Source organism: Bombina bombina, chromosome 4 (assembly GCF_027579735.1).
Source record: "Bombina bombina isolate aBomBom1 chromosome 4, aBomBom1.pri, whole genome shotgun sequence".
NCBI classification, from domain to species: Eukaryota; Metazoa; Chordata; class Amphibia; order Anura; family Bombinatoridae; genus Bombina; species Bombina bombina.
The window spans coordinates 96,167,510-96,187,489 of NC_069502.1; the positions used below are offsets into that span (position 1 = coordinate 96,167,510).

The following is a 19,980-nucleotide window of genomic DNA, read 5'->3' on the forward strand; positions in this document are numbered from 1 at the left end:
CAGTTTCGCTTATATAGGCCCAGACAGGGCCAAAACTCTTCTAAGACCAGCAGAGACAAGCAGGAGAATAAACAATTTAGGAAACTTTTTTGTAATTTAGGGTTTAGAGATGTATGGAGAGAACAAAATCCTGACACTAAAAATTATACTTGTATCTCAAAAAAATACAATTCACTTTGTAGGATAGATTTGTTCCTGATCAGTAATAGTTTAATAAACACAGGAGTAAATACCTAAATGCTAAGAAAGAACGAGATACCTTACTTCTTTATTCCACAACGTCGATAGAACTACAAAGGCAGGCTAAATATTATAGATATGGTAACAAGTTGGGCTAGGATCAGTAAAAACTCCCTGAGCTCTCAAGAGATTGAAGTGATACAAGTAAATAATAAGACTTATAAAGACATTAAACAGATCCTCTCTTTTTTTTACCTCATACTATTTAGATTTCTATTCATATAAAGAGCCTAATCTAGATCATAAAGTAGAATTTTGGGACAGTATATCGGTGCCAAGATGTCCACAACATCTTTTACCCCTGATTAATGCCCCCATTACTGATAAAGTCATTTTGGACACTATAGATTCCATAGCTTTACACAAAACTCTAGGACCAGACTTACTTCCCAATGAATTCTATACATTGTTGAAACCTAATATTACTCTCTAACTTAAACATCTGTATAATTATTATTTTATAAACAAAGTACTGTGTTCGGATGCCTTCTCTGCATCCTGGACTACTTTGATCTTAAAGAAAGGTAAAAACCCTCTGGAAATGGGTTCCTACAGACTAATAGCTCTCTTAAATTCTGATTACAAAATTTTGACTAATATTTCTGCTATGAGATTGCAGAGTCCTTTATGCCAAATAATTCACTCAGATCAGGTTGGTTTTCTTAAAGGCAGGAATGTTTCTGCTAAGATCAGAGAATTATTTCTCACAATAGATTATTGTATTTCAAAAGAAGCTATGCCTACTACTTCTTTTAAAACCTATGATGACATGGCTGTAGTGTCACTGGATGCAGAGAAGGCGTTTGACTCAGTGCAACATGATTATATATTTTCCTCTTTGCAGAAATTCGGTCTACAAGGGCTTTTTTCCACTTAGTAAAGAATATTTATAATACTTCTAAAATAGCTTTATTAATTAATGACCAGCTAACAAAGAATATAAGTCTTAAGCAAGGGACTAGACAAGGATGTCCGCTCTCACCTCTCCTATTTATCATAGCCATAGAATCTCTAGCCATAGCGATTCGACAGAGAGTTGAGGGTATTAAAATTGGTAAAAAAGAAGTTAAAGTTGCTCTTTATGCTGACAACCTTTTAGTGTATATCTCTAACCTCTCACAGAATATTCTGTATCTTCTACGTGAGGTAGAACTGTTTAGTTCCTTTTCTGGTTATAAAGTAAACACATTGAAATCTGAAATTTTTTGGCTTAAGGAACATCAGCCAACTACTGTAGACATACCATTCAAAACTGCCACACACTCATTTACATACCTGGGTATTAAGATTTCACGAGACCCAAGCACCTGGTACACTTTGAATATTACAGAAATACTTTCAAAGGTCAAAGAAGATCTGCTCCTTTGGCATAATTTGCCATTAAACATTTCAGGAAGGATTGCTTTGTTTAAAATGATCTCCTTCCCTAACATTGTATATATAATTCAGAATATTCCTATAATTCTTAATAAAAAAGATCTCAATAATTTTTATTCATCACTATCATATTGTATATTGTAATGTCTGGAAAGAAGACAAAAAAATAGAAGTTGGACCACAGCTGCTGATATATAAAATTTGATAGGTTGTTGCTAAGTATGTAGCAGGAAATTACATGAGCATTACCCCGGTGTAATAAGTAAAATCCCAGCACACACACATGTAGCAGTTTGTTATATGATATGCAAGTTGCAGCAGAATGAACTATGGCTGACGCAGCAAGAATAAAATAAGGTTTTCAGCAGTGTATCTTGCTTCCTTGTAATCACTGGTAGAAAATATGAAAAAACAATATATCTATGCGCAAAATGGACATTAATGGCCAAAAAGTAAGGTAACAAAATCAGCGGAGGGTCAGGCAAAACAAAGTGTCAGAAAAAATAGGAACAGGTACTTTGATAAGGAATTAGCACTAAAGACAGATTTGACAAAAACTTATGAGAGATCCTCTTAGTAATGGTACCTTTAGCGGGCTGTAGTAGAGAGTAAACCGCAGCAGCGGTGTCAGCGGTGAGAGCAGTGAGAGCTGGCTTGTGGCGGCTGAGTACGGTGTGTGACGTCACAGAGGCCAAGTTCCGGATTAGCGAAGCAGGTCTGTGTGGAGTTAGGGAGGCACAGGCTGACAGTATCCGAACTGAGTGATCACCAAACAGGTTGGGAGGTTTGGGTGGAGCTTGGGTGGACAGAGAATCAATACCAAGCACTGACATAAGGTTGAGGGAGGTATTTAAAGGAATTTGTATTAGGATCTTAAAGGGACAGTAGTATACAATAACGGTGAATTGCATATGTGTGACAGGATACCCCCTCCAAGGAGCGGCACCGAAGCTCAAGATCGAGGCCGATCAGGAAACCTCTGATGGAATCGGGATATCAGTCTGGGTGCGGAGATGTTAGAAGAAGGTTCCCAAGAGTTATGTTCCAAAGGGTAGTTTTTCCATTTAATAAGATATTGCAACACACCCCTCGATAGTTTGCTGTCCAAAATATCCTCAACCTCATATTCCAGGTTAGGGTCCACAGATACAGAAGGCAAAGTGGCATCTAAGCCACGGTCACGAACATGGCGGTAGGGTTTTAAAAGAGAGACGTGGAAGGTAGGATGTATTTTTAAGCTGGTTGGCAGAGTGAGGCGAACTGCGTTACAATTTATGATCTTTTGTATAGGAAAAGGTCCTATGAAGAGTGGTGAGAGTTTCCTAGATGGTGTGGATAATCGAAGATTTTTGGTGGAGAGCCATACGAGATCTCCAACAGAGTATGCAGGTGGAGGTGTACGGCGTAAGTCATAGTATCTTTTCTGTATGAGTTTTGCGTCTTCAATGGCATGTTTCACAGTAGTGAAATTTGAGTCCATGGTGGAGGTTAGGTCTGATATGTGAGGATGGGTTGCGGCTAAGTCTGGAAGATATTGGAATTTTGGATGAAAACCATAATTGGTATAGAAGGGTGTCTGTTTAGTGGTTGAGTGTATAGTATTGTTGAAGACGAATTCAGCAAAGTGTAACTGTTGGGACCAAGAATGTTGGTTATTATGACAAAAAGTTCGTAGGAACTGCTCCACCCATTGGTTGCACCTCTCTGTCTGTCCGTTTGTCTGAGGATGATATGAAGAGGACAGGGATTTGTCAATGGAGAACTGTTTACAAAAAGCAGACCATAAAGAGCTAGTGAACTGAGACCCACGGTCAGTTAATATTTTACTAGGAAGTCCATGTAATTTAATGACATTCACAAGCAATAAATGGATGGTCTCAGCAGCAGTTGGGAGCTTGTGATAAGGTATCAAGTGGATCATTTTACTAAACAGATCTACTACAACAAGTATAGTTGTGTTTTTGTCTGATTTTGGAAGATCTACTATATAGTCCAAAGCGATTTCCTGCCAGGGTTTATCAGGAGTAGGTGTGGTAAGCAGGAGTCCGAAGGGAGGCCTCTTACTTCTTTTCGAGATGGTACAGGCTCGACAGGTGTTTATGAACTGAGTGACATCAGGAAGGATGGTAGGCCACCAATATGACCTCTGTAAGAGTTCTTTCATTTTTTGCAACCCACACTGTCCACCGAGAGGTGAGTCATGTGCAGAGCGTAGAAGTTGGTCACGTAGAGAAGGGGGAACGTAAAACTTCTGGTTGTGGCAATAAACACCGTCGTTATTCTTTCGTAAGAGATGTAGAGGTTTTAATGGGTCTTTGATTTGTTCGGACCGAAGAAGTGGTAGGGAATCTATCAAGAAGAGAAGGAAATTATTTTCTGGGATAACGTGCCGGTTAAAGGTATGATCCACCAATGTGTGTGGTATCCGAGAGAGAGCATCTGCTTTGCCATTTTTGCTCGCAGGTCTGTAAGTGATGAGGAAGTTGAAGCGTGATAGGAAGAGATTCCAGCGGACTTGGCGGGCAGAAAGCGTTCTAGTGGATTTAAGAAACTGTAGATTCCTGTGGTCAGTGTATACAATGGTAGGTGTTGAGGCTCCTTCAAGTAGGTGTCTCCATTGTTCGAAAGCAGCCTTTATGGCAAGGAGCTCCTTCTCACCCACTGGGTAATGTCTTTCTGCAGAGGTCAAGGACCTAGAGTAGTAAGCTACTGGGTGCAGTGGTTGTTGATGAGACTCTCTTTGCGACAGGATGGCTCCAAGAGCGAAGTCTGAGGCATCTACTTCAAGGGTGAATGGGAGTTCGGTGTTAGGATACCTAAGGATAGGAGCAGATGTGAAAGTTGTCTTCAGTTTGTCGAAAGCTTCTTGGGCGGTGTTGGACCAGACAAATTTGATATTTTGTTTTGTGAGATCAGTGAGTGGTTTTGCCAGAGTAGAATAGTTCTTAATAAATTTTCTATAAAAGTTGGCGAAACCAAGAAAACTTTGAACTTGTTTTCTGGTTGTGGGAACAGGACAATCTAATACTGTTTTGATCTTATTTTCGTCCATGCGTATTCCCATATCAGATATAATGTAGCCCAGGAAAGGAATACTGTTTACATGGAACGTACATTTTTCGGCCTTCACCAATAATGAATTGTTTCGTAGACGTGTAAGAACCTGACGGACATGCATCTTGTGCTCAGCGAGGGTTTTTGAGAAAATTAAAATGTCGTCCAAGTAGATAACGACGTAGGTGTCTAGCACATCCTTGAAGATGTCATTGATCAGGTGCTGGAAGGTGGCAGGGGCATTGCAGAGACCGAATGGCATAACTACATATTCGTATAACCCATAACGGGTACGAAAAGCAGTCAGCCATTCGTCTCCTGCCCGCATCCTGATCAAGTTGTACGCGCCCCTAAGATCTAACTTGGTGAAGATCTTAGAGCCTACCAACCGCTCAATTAGTTCCGAAATCAGCGGTAAGGGGTAACGGTTTTTTATGGTTATTTTATTTAACTGCCTATAATCCACTATAGGTCTTAAGGAACCGTCCTTATTCTTTACAAAAAAGATACCTGCTGCAGCAGGGGAGGTTGATGGCCTGATGAAACCTTTCTTCAAGTTTTTGTCGATGTAGGATCTGAGGTGTAGTAATTCCGGTTTGGAGAGAGGGAATATGTGACCACATGGTATGACTGCTCCAGGTAGTAAATCTATGGGGCAGTCATATGGCCTGTGTGGAGGAAGAGTTTCAGATTGGGTTTTACTAAATACATCTTTGAACTCTGCATATTCCATAGGTACATTTGACTGTAAACTCTCTGAGGTGTTTTGTAGAAGTAGATGTGGGTAACAGGTAGTTTTGCAGTACTCAGAGTTAAATTGTAAGGAGAGTGAGGACCATGATATCAAGGGATCATGTTGCCGAAGCCACTGTAACCCTAATATCAAAGGAAAATCAGGAGAGGTAATAACGTCAAATTTAATATACTCCCTGTGATGGCATTCTGTTGACATTAAGATGGGAATGGTTTCGAAGGTAACTGGACCAGTGGAGAGAACCTTACCATCAATCCCCCTTAAGTAGACAGGAGACAGTTTTTTATACAAGGGTATATTATTTATTTTACAGAAAGAACAGTCAATGTAAGAGAGAGAGGCACCGGAGTCAATGATCCCTTGAAGTGTCACCCGAGTTTGGTCCCACTGTAAGACAAGAGGAATTTTACAGTAATGAGCAGATTTGAGAATGCTTTTTATTGAGAAAGTGGGAGTAAGCAACTTACCCTTTCTTTGACGGGTTAAGTTGGGACAGTCTCTGACCCCATGGTCTTCTGATGCGCAGTACATGCACAGATTATTTGTGCGACGCCTTAATTTTTCCTGGGAGCTCAGAGGACCTCGTAGGAAAGCGATATCCATAGGTTCAGCTGGGGGTTTTGAATGTGTTGTGGGTGGAGTTGATGTGGTTTTTTGCCTATAGGGTGTGTCGTGACTACTTCTTTCATGAAGTCTTTCCCTAAGTCTCCTATCTATGCAAATACTGAGATCTATTAGTTATTCAAGAGTAGGGGGTATTTGGGTACGTGATAGTTCATCCTTAATGGCTTCTGACAACCCTAGGCGAAATTGGTTTCGCAGAGACAAGTTGTTCCATTGGGTGTCAGGAGCCCATCTTTTAAATTCGGAGATATATTCCTCAACCTCTCTTTTCCTCTGCTTAAGAGACCTCATAGCTGTTTCTGCCGTCTGTTGTTTAAAGGGGTCATCATAAATTTGTGCAAGGGCAGAGAAAAAGGAGTCTAAGGAATTAAGGATCTCATCGTTATGCTCCAAAAAGGTGTTTGCCCATGCTCTGGGCTCTGCTCTTAAGTAAGATATGGTGGTCATAACCTTTATCCTATCATTAGGATAGGTATATGGTTTGAGGGTGAACAACAGATAACATGAGTTCTTAAATTCCCTGAAAGTTTTTCTATCACCTGTAAAAGGTTCAGGAGCACTAATTTGGGGTTCCTGGGGAGGGGGTTTTCTATCCACTACCTCCTTTATGTATGTTTTTAAATTATCATTCTCTAATTTGAGTGCTGTGAGCCCTTCAGTTAACATATCTACTTTAGTGCTTAATGTTTGCATATGAGCTGACATATCAGTTGGGTCCATTTTATAAAAGGCTTGGTATTTCTGTAATGTCTGGAAAGAAGACAAAAAAATAGAAGTTGGACCACAGCTGCTGATATATAAAATTTGATAGGTTGTTGCTAAGTATGTAGCAGTAAATTACATGAGCATTACCCCGGTGTAATAAGTAAAGTCCCAGCACACACACATGTAGCAGTTTGTTATATGATATGCAAGTTGCAGCAGAATGAACTATGGCTGACGCAGCAAGAATAAAATAAGGTTTTCAGCAGTGTATCTTGCTTCCTTGTAATCACTGGTAGAAAATATGAAAAAACAATATATCTATGCGCAAAATGGACATTAATGGCCAAAAAGTAAGGTAACAAAATCAGCCGAGGGTCAGGCAAAACAAAGTGTCAGAAAAAATAGGAACAGGTACTTTGATAAGGAATTAGCACTAAAGACAGATTTGACAAAAACTTATGAGCGATCCTCTTAGTAATGGTACCTTTAGCGGGCTGTAGTAGAGAGTAAACCGCAGCAGCAGTGAGAGCAGTGAGAGCTGGCTTGTGGCGGCTGAGTACGGCGTGTGACGTCACAGAGGCCAAGTTCCGGATTAGCGAAGCAGGTCTGTGTGGAGTTAGGGAGGCACAGGCTGACAGTATCCGAACTGAGTGATCACCAAACAGGTTGGGAGGTTTGGGTGGAGCTTGGGTGGACAGAGAATCAATACCAAGCACTGACATAAGGTTGAGGGAGGTATTTAAAGGAATTTGTATTAGGATCTTAAAGGGACAGTAGTATACAATAACGGTGAATTGCATATGTGTGACATATATGGCAAGGGAACAATTCTAGAGTTGCTTTGAAAAGATTATTTTTGGGAAAAGAACATGGTGGCCTGGCGCTGCCCGACCTGGAACTCTATAGTTTGGTCTTTTTGGTGAAGTTTTGCGTAGGTTGGCTTGGAGCTTCTGATTATTTCTCTCAGTTTGACCTCAAAGAAAACATTATATACCCATACTCACCCATAGCCCTTCTCCACTGTAATCTAGATCAGTTAAAAACTTTGCCTCAGAATATAATTTATTGCTTGCTTGGCAGAAGGTAGTTGCATCTGCATCTTCATCACGCAATTTCCAATTACAAGATCACCATGGGGAATACTGAATTTACTCCAGGAATCCAAACTAAGATATTTGAAAAATGGGCCAGTTTGGGGCTTCTTAGGGTGGCACAATTTGTAGACTTTAATCATTTATGCAGTTAAATCCTTATCTGCTATTAAAGAAAAGTATATTTTAGATAATAAGGACTTTTTTGCTTATCTTCAGATCAGACATTATATTTCCAATCTTACCACTATATATGGTTGGAATTGGAACTGGGCAAAATTAGATTCCTGAATTAAATTAGTTTAACATGGTCTTTGTTCTATCTCTCCCTGGTATAGATTGCTAGCGGGAACTAGAGGAGAAGATAACTTAACCGATATCTTTAATAAATGGCAACCCTTATTATCAAATCTTCATACTCTTAATGTAAAATATTCTATTAACAGGGTACGTGAAACCACACTATCAGCCTCTTGGAGAGAATCTCATGTTAAACTATTATATATATGACATATTATACCCCGTATAAGGGATATAAATGGCATAACTTAGATTTTAATAAATGCCCTAAATGTCAACTATTAGGTGCAGAGCTAATGCATATGCTATGGGATTGCCCGAAAATAAAGCAACTGTGGTTAAAAGTTCAATACTGAATTAATACGACTCTTAAAATGTCTTCTTTTACTTTTTCCAAGCATAATATAATCCTCCTCTTTCCCTATAATAGTGCTATGCCTAATAATAAAATTATCAACTCTTGCATTTTGTGCATAAGAAGCCTCATCTTCCATAAATGGAAAGATAACACAATACCCAAATTTACAGAAATTATGATCTTTATCAAAAAACAATGCATAATTGAACCAGAGAGATACAAATAGTAATGTAGATTCCCAAGTACGCTTCTTTTTTGGGAAATGGACAATTTTTATCCAATCGCTCTCTACGGAAGAACAGGATATTATGATTTTTCCATTCAGGGATTCAGATCTAATTTTATTGGGAATTTGGTAGGTTCATGGATGGTACCTTGAGGAGTAGAGAGAGGGGAGGATCAAACAATATTGGCTAAATATTACTTTTTTTTTGTTTGTTTTTGTTTTATTTTTATCTTGTTTTGTTTGTATTGTTTTGATTTGACCTGTTTGTTTGTCTTGTTTTGTCTTATGTGTCTACCACATTTTGTCTGTCAGCCTTATAGGCATCTGTATACGCTAAAAAATAATAAGGTAACTCTTACTAATAGAAAAATGTTTTCTTGCATTGTAAACTATTATGCAACAATGGGGTATTTTCTTAGTTTTTTTGTTTTTTTTTCTCTATTTTTGTATTTTTGTTAATTAAAATATAAAACCCTGGGGGCGTGTCTAAGCTGTGCCATGATCAGAAGCAGAGTTGGAAAGCTCCTCCCGCAGAAATGACAATTTCATAACTATCTTCTCTCAAATTTGTCATTTGACCCACATCTTAACGCACTTACTAAGGAGAAGTCAAGGAGCCGAACGATACAATTATTTATCCGATAACATCAGCAGAATTCAGATTGTTTGAGTCTGCAGGTGGCAGCTATCATATATACACACAATTTCCCCCCCTCGGTTCCCTCTGTAACCGAGTGAAGCAGTGTTCACCTGCAGTTAAACTCAAGCAACTAAAATATTCTTTTGACATGGGGTAGCATAAAGTAAATCTTTGTGCCCTACTGGAAGAATGTAAACGGAAGATGGAGGATGGGTTCAACGATATTCTGAGCACTATCAGGAGTATTCATAAAGAAGATGGCAACGGGCAGCCTAGGCGCCCAGTGAAAGCTTTTCATAAACAGACGACATGCTGACCACAGTTCCTTCGATAGAGGAGTTTACCAGTATTTGGGACTACACTGAGCGAGAAGCTACCTGCCCCGGAGTCAAGATATATACCCCAGACAACTTACCTCATCTAGACCTGGCAATCCTGGATCCCAAGAGGTTGAGCATGGTCCTGGTTAGTAGCAGTGAGAGAGCTCCAGCCACAGTAAATCAGATGCACCAGCGATCTCCAGCATCAATCTCTTTGTCGGTGGGGGATCTGAGAGCCGATATTGCCTCTCAGACACCTTGCGCGGGAGGTACGGCCGACTCCCGTAGCCGAGACTCTGTTTTTATTTACCTCACACCCACATCAGGGAGACGTTTGTTGGCGGAGTCGCTCACGATTTTACTTTGTGACTTAGCAAGCTACCAAGCGGGAGGGGTTATGTAGGAGATTGTCCCTGCTACCAGGAAGATCATCAATTGCAATGGTATCTCCATCACAGCATGCACAGCTGGACTCATTCAGGGGTAGGCTAAGGCAGAAGTCTTGGCATATGCCCTAGCTGGATTTAGGTGTATGCCAAAATAACTTATCTCTCTTATTCCTAGCTGCCCCCCTATTGCATTGATGTGGACACTTGCACTGGCGGTGACTTTGGGGATCCCATGTCAGGACTTAAGTCACCTGTGTCGCTTCCTCTAATGGTGGACACAATCATTTAGGTTACTCAGGAGATTAATTTAATAGTATGTGTTTCAGAGTTCTCTATATGTATATAATTGGTACGACTGTTTTAGCATGATACCTAGCTTCTCTATATGTATTCTGTATTCATGGTTCATGTAACTCAGCAATATACAAATGCTATATTTCTCCCAAAGTATTTGAAACAATATACCAGTGCTATTCTGAGTTTCTTTTTCTAGCTATGTGAGGAATTAAACCCTTAAAAGCCTGGAGAACTGTATGGTGTTGGGCTCTGGACCTAAAAAATCTTTATATAAGACACTCCTAGTTACATAGGTTACCAATCTCAACAGCATATAGCACATACATTCTACTCTTAGCCTTTGAGTCATTGGGTTATTTTCTTTGTATTCAATATTAAATTTGAACCTTTTACTTATGCAACAAGTGCAGGCTCTGAGCTAGTTAATTGTGTTATTGCATCAGGGATACATGGTCCTAGGTTTACTCCTCAAAGATTAAAATTTTAGCACAGAATAGACAGCTTATTAAGTTTTGGAAACATATGTGGCTCCTACATATTAATGAAGGGAGGAAGTATCTACCTACAGCCATCACATATGAATATATTTTGGGTGCCTCACCGTCACTGAGAAAATAGGAAATTCTTTAAGTAGCCTAGTCAGTTGTCAATAGTATACTTTGGTCTTTGTCAACAGGTGCCCTATTGGTCTTCCCCTACATATCTAAGCGCTATGTTGCATGATTATTACTATGTAGGCAGATCATAATAATTGTATACCAAATATTTGCTTGCCCGAAATATTTATGTATTCTGAACCCTTGTGAGAATTGCCCCACTATTATTGTACAAATCCTTCCTATTGAGGTCATTAGATCAAGCAGCACCCAGATTTCAAATGCAGAATTGTAAATTTTAATACATAATTGTATGCCCCCTTAATTAATAATTAAAAATTAAAAATTCAGTTGCTAATTAAAAATTCAGTTGCTAAGCTAACCCATACTGCATAAATTGTACATATGTTCATTCAGCATGCCCAAAAGTGGCTATATATCACCCTTGCTCCCTGCAGTGATACAAGTTATTAGGTATAGGCCCAAAAGTGACCTATAGAAGAGTTGGGAGGTACACAAAACCTAAAAAATTAGGTTGATTTAAAAAAAAAAAATATATATATATATATATATATATATATATATATATATATATATATATATATATATATATATATATATATATATATAAAACCCCTACAATGTGTACTCTGAAAGGAAATGATACTGATTTCAGGTTAAATGAAAATTAATATGATATATACACCTATGCTTTTTTTTCTCTCTATGCGCCCTGCGTGGCGTCTAATTGATGTACTTATTCCTTTCCTTGTTTTCTTTTTTGTATGCTATACACATTGTTGGTACTAAATAAAGATTAAAAAAAAAGCCATGCGTGTCTGCTATTTCTGAACAAAAAGGATCCCACAAGTGGTATGTAAATAATTTCAGTGATAAACCCAAAGTTTGTGAAAAAGTTAATGTTTTTTTTATGATCTCATTTAATGGGAAATGCTGGCATGTAATATATTAACTTGGGTTAAGATCAATACTTTTAATTGTCTACTTTAAAAATATATAGTTTTTTTTACCATCTCCCAAAGGTATATAAGAGTTTAGATAATGTAAAGGGAAGACCTATTGCTGCTTTAATAGGTTTTCTTTTGGAACCCCTTTCAGAATGGGTTGACCATTATCTTCAGCCATTAGTCATAGGGTTGCCTAGCTATGTTATGGATACTTTTAAAAATGGATGAAGTAGTTTAGGATAGGCAATATAGTTGGTTAACTATCAGCGTTAACTTTGTCTTCTCATCAATCACACATGGACACAGCCTGGTTTTGCATTTCTATACAGATTTGTACTTTGATTTTAAGGTATTTTTTTTCAGAGCTATCAGATGTGGGATTGCTATCCGGGCATGTTTTCCCTCTACCACTCTGATCTCTTTATGGGGTAGTGTGAGGTTTCCCACATCTATGGAGATAACAACTGTTTTGTTTTATCTGTATACAAATATATACGCTCTTTTGATCATCTGGAAGTCATATGGGAAAATAATTTGTACAATACCTTAACACCAATGTCATTGGTCTTCAGTTGGTCTTAAAAGTGGCATAAAACCTTCATTGCTTTCCTGGATATCACTCTGTCAACAGATCAGGGTAATAGGAGAGTGGTTTCTTCTTTGTATAGAAAACCTTTCTCAGGGAACTCACTTTTGCATGTCAGAATCAGCCACCCTAAACATGTATTTAAGAACATTGCAAAGGGACAATTAATTCACCTAAAACGTAATTGTACTTTTCAGAGTGAGTTCTTGCAAGAAAGTAAAGATCTGAAACTAGGGCTGAAATCTAGAGGTTATTCAGGAAGTGTGGTTGAGAGGGTGTTTACAGATGTGGAGGCCATGGACAGGAGAGAGTTACTGTGTAAATGTCCTTGCAAAAATCCTAGTGGTCCCAAAGGAAAATCCACCTTTGTAACTGCCTTTTCAAACCAATATGATGCGGTTTGCTCTATTATCTAAACAAACTTACCTACTTTATTGGAAGACAAACAATTTTAAAAAACGGTGGCACAGGGTTGTAAATGTGTATATGAGAATCTCACTCTGTGTAATCTTTTGTCCCAAGCCTTTTAAAAAGATAGATTTATTTCAAGGGTATCTTTAGGTGTGGGAGAAGGAAGTGCAAATCTTGTAACCACATTTGTGTAACTAGTAGGTTTAATTAACTAATAATACATATGAAACAAAGCGTTGTATCAACTGTACTAATACTTATGTGATTTTTGTCATCAAATGCACACTTTGTTGTCACCAATATGATGGCAGGACAACCAGAGATGTGGGTACCCGTATTAGGGAACATTTGTCATACATCTCATGGGACAGCGTCTGCTCAGCTTTATCAAGACATTTCTTTGAAACCTACCATAAGAATGCCAGGCTATTGAGCAGGTGCTTTGCCCACAAGGGGTGGTGACAAATACAGATTATTATGTTGACAGGAGATCTACTGGATCTTAAAAGGGGACAGTTTGATTCCTAAAGGTTTAAATTCTGAATTAGACATTATGATTTATTGGGAGTAATTTTTTGTTGGGAGAATTACTTTATCTTTCTGATAGACTATCTGCCTTATTCTGTGTGATGTGTCCCTTGTACATTATTTCAATGGAGAATTCCTATATTCAAATTGTGTATCTGCTATAATTATCTTTGTTATACTCTCTCTGATTTAACTTGTATTGATATTGCGCATTAGTTATAATTCACTCAGCTATAATATGTTCAATATAGCTTTAAATCATTTGACTTATTTAGACTAAGGTTGGTTAAGGGTTAAATCCGTGAGATACTTGTTTTTGTATTTAACCAACAGTAGAGCACATTAGGTTTTTTAAATTTTGCAATCAGGTTTGTGCAGTCAGCCTGTGATTACGGTCTGGAGACCAAAACAAGTCAGGCTTTTATTCCTCACTTTTTAACCCATGTTAGGATTGTATGGACTTTGCTTCTTTTAACAGCACTTTAAAAATACATTTTTGGATTTTATCTTTTCAACAGTTTTGGACATTTTTCGATGGAAAATAAAATATCACAGTCAAGTAATGATGATGAATGTTTATTGTGGTTAAATGCTCTTTTTTCACTTAACCAATATGACCAGTTTATGACATTTAACTTAAAGGGCCAGTAAACCTATAAAATAAAGGTATGTGCAGAATTATATAACATTATATTAGCGTTAGCTTTATGCAATCTGATATTGCCTGTGAATTTTTATAAAAAAGACAGTTTTTCAGACCCGCTCTCTTTGCTCTTCTGAGCGGGTCTGTTTTTATCACAGCGCGCATCTGGCCAGCTGTCTAGTCACAGCCCGGCCCGACCGCGCCATTACACTCAGTGCAGCTCGCTCCTGCTCTGTCTGACAGCGGGAGCGAGCTGCACTGAGTGTAATGGCACAGTCGGGCCGAGTTGTGACTAGACAGCTGGCCAGATGCGCTCTGTGATAAAAACAGACCAGCTCAGAAGAGCACAGAGAAACAGCACTGAAAGAGAAAGAGCACTGAAAAACAGTCTTTTTTATAAAAATTCACAGGCAATATTAGATTGCATAAAGCTAACGCTAATATAATGTTATATAATTCTGTGCAGACTTATATAACATTATTTTTTAGGTTTACTGGCCCTTTAATAAGTAATATATATTTTTTAAACATTCACACACATTCTTGCAATAGTAAATGAGTATTATGATGGTTGTATTTAATGGAATACAAAGACCCTGTAAGATATTGCCTTGGAGCATGTGTATTGCACCATGGCTCGAATATGCCTATGTGTTTAAAGGGACATGAAACCAACATTTTTTATTTTATGATTCCGATAGAACTTACATTTGTAAACAATTTTCCAATTTACTTCTATAATCAATTTTGCTTCATTCTTTATCTGAGTAATCTTGGCTTACCGATAGCTGAATATCGGTAAGCCAATGACAAAAAGGATATAGGTGCATCCACCAATTAGCAGCTAGCTCCCATCTCCTGAGACTACCTACGGTAGGTATGCTTTTCAACAAATGATACCAAGAGAATGGAGCAAATAAGATAAAAGAAGTAAATTAGCTACTTTCAGCAGAGTCAGACTGGGAATTTAGACCGGCCCTGGAAATTTGTGTAGAACAGCCCTGCCCCTGACCCCTACATACAGGATTCCTGTTTCTAATATATTTTCATACACAAGTGATACACATAGAGCAATTGATCCATGTTTCCTTCAGTGATTAAACCATTAAATGGATAAGAGGGCTATTGGGGTCACCACTGTAGGAGTGTTAGTCACCTAAGCTTGTGTCTAAGATAGTGCCCAGGTGACCATAAAGACAATGGAGCAGCAGACTTAGGGCTGACAAGGTGCAGGCTCTCTTTAAAATGTTACTCACAGGTCTCAGTGATCTTCTCACTTTCAGGGCTCTCTGGCGCCAGCTCGGAAATTGTAACCTTTCGTCATCATTGCAGAGAGTGGCTGCCTCCCTCGTCCTCTTTCCTCCTTCCTACGTGCACAGCTACCTAGGACACTTTGAGGAAGTGATGGGGTGCGGGAGGTCACAGTGTCACCTTTCAATTCCCCCCAAGGCAGCCAGACTAGCAGCAGGGCACAGATCTCAGAGGCCCCTCCCCTTCCCACCACCGGATCAATACTATAGTAGGCTCAGCACCTATCTCCTGCCTGCATAGTCAGCAACTGTGAACAGATTTGCTTGTTTTTTCACCTTTCTCAGTGATTAGCAGCTCAGACCAATTACCAGCCCGTTAACCAAGCTGTGTGTGTCTCTCCAGTTTGCTGCCACTGAAGCTGCCCCTGCCGGCCCACCAGCTGCCGGCCCACCAGGATTTTGCCCGGTATCCCGGCAGCCCAATCCGGCCCTGACTTTCAGTCAAGTAACTGAAAGCATGTAAAATCATATTTATGTAATATTAATTTTTAATAAAGTGTTTGTGTATTTACTATAAATATTTCACAATCCAATGTTTTTCATGTAGGGGAATATGTTCTATGTATCTTAAACAGATATTCCTATATCTTCTATACCTATATATAATCATCTACAGTAAGGCAAAAAAGTATTTAGTCAGCCACCAATTGTGCAAGTTCTCCCACTTAAGAAGATGAGAGAGGCCTGTAATTTTCATCATAGGTATACCTCAACTATGAGAGACAAAATGTGGAAACAAATCCAGACAATCACATTGTCTGATTTGGAAAGAATTTATTTGCATATTATGGTGGAAAATAAGTATTTGGTCACCTACAAACAAGCAAGATTTCTGGCTCTCACAGACCTGTATCTTCTTCTTTAAGAGGCTCCTCTGTCTTCCACTCATTACCTGTATTAATGGCACCTGTTTGAACTTGTTATCAGTATAAAAGGCACCTGTCCACAACCTCAAACAGTCACACTCCAAACTCCACTATGGTGAAGACCAAAGAGCTGTCGAAGGAGACCAGAAACAAAATTGTAGACCTGCACCAGGCCGGGAAGACTGAATCTGCAATAGGCAAGCAGCTTGGTGTAAAAAAATCAATTGTGGGAGCAATAATTAGAAAATGGAAGACATACAAGGCCACTGATAATCTCCCTCGATCTGGGGCTCCACGCAAGATCTCACCCCGTGGGGTCAAAATGATCACAAGAATAGTGAGCAAACATTCCAGAACCACACGGGGGGACCTAGTGAATGACCTGCAGAGAGCTGGCACCAACGTAACAAAGGCTACCATCAGTAACACACTACGCCGCCAGGGACTCAGATCCTGCAGTGCCAGACGTGTCCCCCTGCTTTAACCAGTACATGTCTGGGCACATCTGAAGTATGCTAGAGAGCATTTGGATGATCCAGAAGCGGATTGGGAGAATGTCATATGGTCAGATGAAACCAAAGTAGAACTGTTTGTTAGAAACACAACTCGTCGGCTTTGGAGGAGAGACCAACCAAAGAACACCATACCTACTGTGAATCATGGGGGTGGCAACATCATGCTTTGGGGCTGTTTCTCTGCAAAGGGAACAGGACAACTGATCCGTGTACATGAAAGAATGAATGGGGCCATGTATCGTGAGATTTTGAGTGTAAACCTCCTTCCATCAGCAAGGGCATTGAAGATGAAACGTGGCTGGGTCTTTCAGCATGACAATGATCCCAAACACACTGCCCGGACAACGAAGGAGTGGCTTCGTAAGAAGCATTTCAAGGTCCTGGAGTGGCCTAGCCAGTCTCCAGATCTCAACCCCATAGAAAACTTTTGGAGGGAGTTGAAAGTCTGTGTTGCCCAGCAACAGCCCCAAAACATCACTGCTCTAGAGGAGATCTGCATGCAGGAATGGGCTAACATATCAGCAACAGTGTGTGACAACCTTGTGAAGACTTACAGAAAACGTTTGACCTCTGGCATTGCCAACAAAGGATATATAACAAAGTATTGAGATGAACTTTTGATATTGACCAAATACTTATTTTCCACCATAATATGCAAATAAATTCTTTCCAAATCAGACAATGTGATTGTCTGGATTTGTTTCCACATTTTGTCTCTCATAGTTCAGGTATACCTATGATGAAAATTACAGGCCTCTCTCATCTTCTTAAGTGGCAGAACTTGCACAATTGGTGGCTGACTAAATACTTTTTTACCCCACTGTATATATCTATGTATAGATATATATTTAAAAAAAGAAAACATCATATATATATATATATATATATATATATATATATATATATATATATATATATAGATATATATATATATATATACACAGTATATATACAGTATATATATATTTATTTAAGAATAAATAGAACATATTCTGGTATGTGAATAACATTGGAATGTGAAATATTAATATTTCACGTCGGATTAGCAGACGAGAAAAAGTGATCATGTTTGCGAGCGAGTAAAGGTGTTTTTTTCCCCTTTTCGCGTTTCATTGAAATCTATGGGCAAATACGTTAACGCAAGTTTCGGCTTTTTGTGTTCTGCAGGTTAGCGCTCATGCAAAAACTTTTAACTTTAACTTACACGCGCTACCCAACACATGCAAAATGCCTCCCTCTAGCAAAGTTAATGCATGAGAGGGAACGCTAAATAGTGCTCAACTCGTAATCTAGCCCTAAATGGTATGAAGTTATTCATTTTCATTCATTTATTCTGGGTTTGATCACAATCCTCTTTTTTTCTATGAAAAATATAATTAAAGTCTGTGGGGAGTTTAGTAGAAAAATAATTTGATACATTTTTTTTAATGGATTATGATCAACCCTGTTATACATTAAAGGGACACTGTGGACTAGATTTTTCTTTGCATAAATATTTTGTAGATGATCCATTTATATAGCCCATCTTGGAGTGTTTTTGTAACAATTTGTAGTTTTGCTTATTTTTAAATAACATTGTGCTGATTTTCAGACTCCTAACCAAGCCCCAAAGTTTTAGATGTATACTGATGTATACAGACTTCAGACTGCTTCTGTTTGTATAATGTATCTTTTCATATGCATCGGAGGGGGGGCGGTTCTGCTCTCAGTGGGTGTTCCAGGCTAATCTCATCAACATGATTGGTGTATACTGCCCATTTAATCAATACTGAATCAGGAAGCCTCCAGGTTTTGATTGGCTTGATATCTTTTCTTTTTCCCTTTTTTTCTTTCTTTTTTGTTGTTATCTATGTAGCTCTATGCTAACACCTAGTTAAATGCCAAGTTCTTATAGTGTTGTATGTTTACCAAAGCCAAAACCAGATTCTCCAGTTGGATTAGGTACATATAATTCAAGAGGCATAACTAATGTGTAACTAATGCAAATAGAATGGAATATCATAGAAAATAAACTCTAGAGCCATCAAAGTGAAATATATAATTCTTTGCCAGACCTGGGTTTGAATTGTGGCCATAGTCTGTATTGTAGAATGTTTTTTGTACTGGTGAAATATTAAAGAGTTGTATTTTATACCATCTGTCACATTCATAGATTTTCCTTTGCTTATCTCTCAGTACTCAGCCACTTTTGACAACTTTGGAACTGGGAATTTCATGTTGATAGAACACACAAATTTGTCAAGTCTATTTGAGATTCATATCAGTTGTGGTTCAAAATCCGGCCAACATCTTCAATCTCTTCCCGAACCCTTGAAAAACAGTGCTTGTGACTGGTATTTTGACAATAGACAAGGAACAGTAACCTACCTAGGTAAGACATTTTAATTTTAATATTGAATTATTTTATGTCTTCCATTCTCCCTCATTGTCTTTCTATCTATATATCTATCTATCTATCTATCTATCTATCTATCTATCTATCTATCTATCTATCTTTCTATATCTATCTATCTGTCTGTCTATCTATCTCTCTGTCTATTTCTCAATCATTGTTTCTATTATATATCTATCTAATTATCTATCTATTTATCTCTGTCTACTATCTATCTATTATCTATCTATCGTCTATCTATCTGTCTATCTCGCTATCTATCTATATATCTATCTATCTCTCTGTCTATCTCTCAATCATTTTTTCTATTATATATCTATATTTCTATCTGTCTGTATGCCTTTCTATTGAAGACCAATTAAAGGGACATAAAACACACAATTTAGATTAGCATTCAATTTTAAAACAACTTTCAAATGTACTTCTGATATCAAATCTTCTTCATTTCTTGTTATCCTTAGCTGAAAAACAGGAATGTAAGTTTAGGAGAGTGCATGTGTTTGCAGCACTAAATGGCAGCAGTTTTACAACAATGCTATATATTAGCAAACAAGCACTAGATGGTAGCACTATTTCTTGTCATGTAGTGCTTCAGGCATGTGCACGCTACCTATATAGATATCTCTTCAACAAAGAATAACATGAGAACAAGGCAAACTTTTTTATAAAACCTGAATCATAAAAGAAAAATTCTGGCTTTCATGACCCTTTAAACTCAACATTTCAAAAAGACATAAGGGGCCAACTCCGCAAGAAGTAAGGTTTTTGGGTGCTTTGGGTAATGCTCGTA

The 19,980-nt window shown here is 38.3% G+C and overlaps 1 protein-coding gene across 1 annotated transcript in view; it reads left to right on the forward strand.

Annotated features, from left to right (window-relative positions):
- The window catches only part of PKHD1 (PKHD1 ciliary IPT domain containing fibrocystin/polyductin), a 1,710,134-nt gene that overhangs the window by 1,042,609 nt on the left and 647,545 nt on the right, over positions 1-19,980 (forward strand). The window contains exon 50 of the mRNA XM_053709557.1: positions 18,974-19,169. Coding sequence (XP_053565532.1) covers positions 18,974-19,169 — 196 coding nt within the window. The remainder of the gene's footprint in view (positions 1-18,973; positions 19,170-19,980) is intronic.